Here is a 2,409-nt window from a genome sequence, read left to right on the forward strand (position 1 = left end):
TTTGTTGGAACTAACCTGGAAAAATAAACATGAAAGTCAATTAAAATATAAAACAGGAGATAAAGTTTTTTTAATTTAATTGGTGCATTTTAAGTGTATTTCTTCAGTGGTTCATATAATTTTGCTTTTATTTCTAATTATGTCAGTTTTGGTCCTCCGTACTGCAGAAGCCTGATAATCATCTATTCATATCAGGTGTGTTGGAGCAGAGAAACAAGTAAAACATGCAGGGCTGCAGTCCTCAAGGACCATGACTGACAATGCCTGCTGTAGCTGAATCTAAAAAGCAGAAACTACGACACAAATTTGATTAAAGTACGCACTGCGTGACGAAATAAACCACAGACTACTAGCAAAACACTTTAAACACACTTGTGGTCTGGATTACCTGTCTGTAATCCTTGATGCAGTTCTGGCAGCAGAAGCGTTTCTGTTGACCATCAACCAACAGGAAGTGGTTGGCGGTAGCCCGGTTCGGCAGATAGTCGCCACATTGCTCACAGCAGTTTATGATCAGCCCGTTGGCCCTGCGGTAAACGTTAAAGCACGTATCGCTGCAGATCTTGTGGGTTACCGTCTTAAAGCTAACCTCATGCCGGATCTGCGGACATAAAAAAAAAAAGAGTAACAGAGTAACAGAGAGAACAGTTAAAAAAATTTTTGGGCTTCTAAATTGCGTTTCTCGTTTATTTTTCGCAAACACTGGAATGCTTATATTCTTTTAATCCTTTCATGAATACATCACACACATCCAGTTCTGCCCTGAAGATTCACATCTTTATTGTAATTTGTACAATGCTGCTTTTTGTCTTGTTGAAGAGACACAGCAGGAGGTATTTTGTCACTGGGTTTTTATTTTACGTGGGTCAGAGTCATAAGACTAGGTCAAGAAAAGGAGATGTGTAGTTTAGAGGTGATGGACAAACTCACCTCTGTGAGCTTGCCGCAGACGGTGCATTTGGTTTTCAGGTTTGATTTGGGAGGGTTTTGCTTGTTCTCATATGCACCTAAACAACCAGTGGTGCAAAACTCCTGGAAAGACTCACTAGAGTCAACCTGGGCCACAATCGTACCCTTAATGTTAGTGATGTCCCTGGAAAACACAAACACATCACAAATGTAAAACAACAAATAAGTCAGTCGGTACGAAAAGAAAAGACAAGTCACAACTAAAATGACTAGGATGTTATAAATTAAAATGAAGAATGGTGTTGAAACGATAAAATATCTAATGCATTTCACTGATCCAGGTAGAAAAATACACAAAAATGGTTAGTTAGGTCCTCTGGACGGGTTCTTTAATGRTACGTTTCATCTCTCCTCCAAGAGACTTCTTCAGTCTGAGGAGTTTCAAGTGAATGCAGCCTTATAAGCTCCGCCTCCACATGGTGGACAAACAGATTTAACAACGACAATCAACACTGTTTTAGGGCTGCAACGACGAATTGATAAAATCGATAAAAATCGATCATTAAAAAGCGATGGCAACAAATTTCATTATCGATTCGTTGTGTCACATTTATGCGTCCCTCGCCGTGTCACGGAGCCGTTTACATCACCCACAGAGCGGTGTCAATGCTGGCTGACCTGAATAAAGTTTAGGAAGAAAAAAACTCTACCAGTAAAGATCTGCCCTCTCTGACTCTCAAGTGAAAAGTAGAGACTTCGAACTTTAAACCAGTTTTTAAATTGTGCTGTTAGGCTAAGTAGATCTGAAGATATGATAAAAAAATTATACGTCACATTTAATTTTTTTAAAAGACTGTCTGATTTGATGAGAGCCGCGTCGTGTGGAGGAAACATGTGCGAGTGGGGGGAGGGGGGCACCTAAATCCACCGTTTGTTTCCTTCTCCTCTCGGGCCAAAAGTATAAAAACACTCCAGTTTTTTATGACTGAGGCCCCAATTTATTTGTTGAGCAGCAAAAGTTTCAGGATGAAGGAATAAAAATAAATAGACGCGATTGAGCTGCAGGTCTGCAGGGAGAGGAGGGGGGGGGCTGCTTCAGAACTGATTTTACTGGGTCGAACAATGTTTTAGTCAAACAGAACCATCAAGAATGAAGCAAAAAGTAAAGAATTAGAGAAAAATTATAAATGTTAAATGCAAATAAATTCTAAATATAATAAATTATTAATAGTTTTGCATCTAAAAATCATTTTTATTCTTTTAATCTATTTTCTTCATTCAGCAACCTATTAAATTTCTGTTATGTTTCATGTAGGAGAAATACACATTTTTTTCAGTCAGTATTTAATACAGCTGGCAAAATAAATTGTTAAAATATTTATGATGTGTGTTTCTGTTTTTTAATTCAGGAGATGATAAAAAAAAATCCTTCATGTTATGAAAAGACCCTCTTGATTCAAAAGAAAACTCTGGTTTTTAAGAAAATGGCTGCTTATTAAT

General features: G+C 37.7%; 1 protein-coding gene across 1 annotated transcript in view; it reads right to left on the bottom strand.

Moving 5' to 3' along the window:
• Positions 1 to 2,409, bottom strand: part of zmym2 (zinc finger, MYM-type 2) — a gene marked incomplete at both ends in the record, with an annotated part of 15,244 nt that overhangs the window by 2,715 nt on the left and 10,120 nt on the right. The window contains 2 exon segments of the mRNA XM_014018978.1: positions 389 to 601; positions 931 to 1,093. Coding sequence (XP_013874432.1) covers positions 389 to 601; positions 931 to 1,093 — 376 coding nt within the window.

Source organism: Austrofundulus limnaeus, unplaced genomic scaffold (genome assembly GCF_001266775.1).
Source record: "Austrofundulus limnaeus strain Quisiro unplaced genomic scaffold, Austrofundulus_limnaeus-1.0 Scaffold206, whole genome shotgun sequence".
Taxonomy (NCBI): Eukaryota; Metazoa; Chordata; class Actinopteri; order Cyprinodontiformes; family Rivulidae; genus Austrofundulus; species Austrofundulus limnaeus.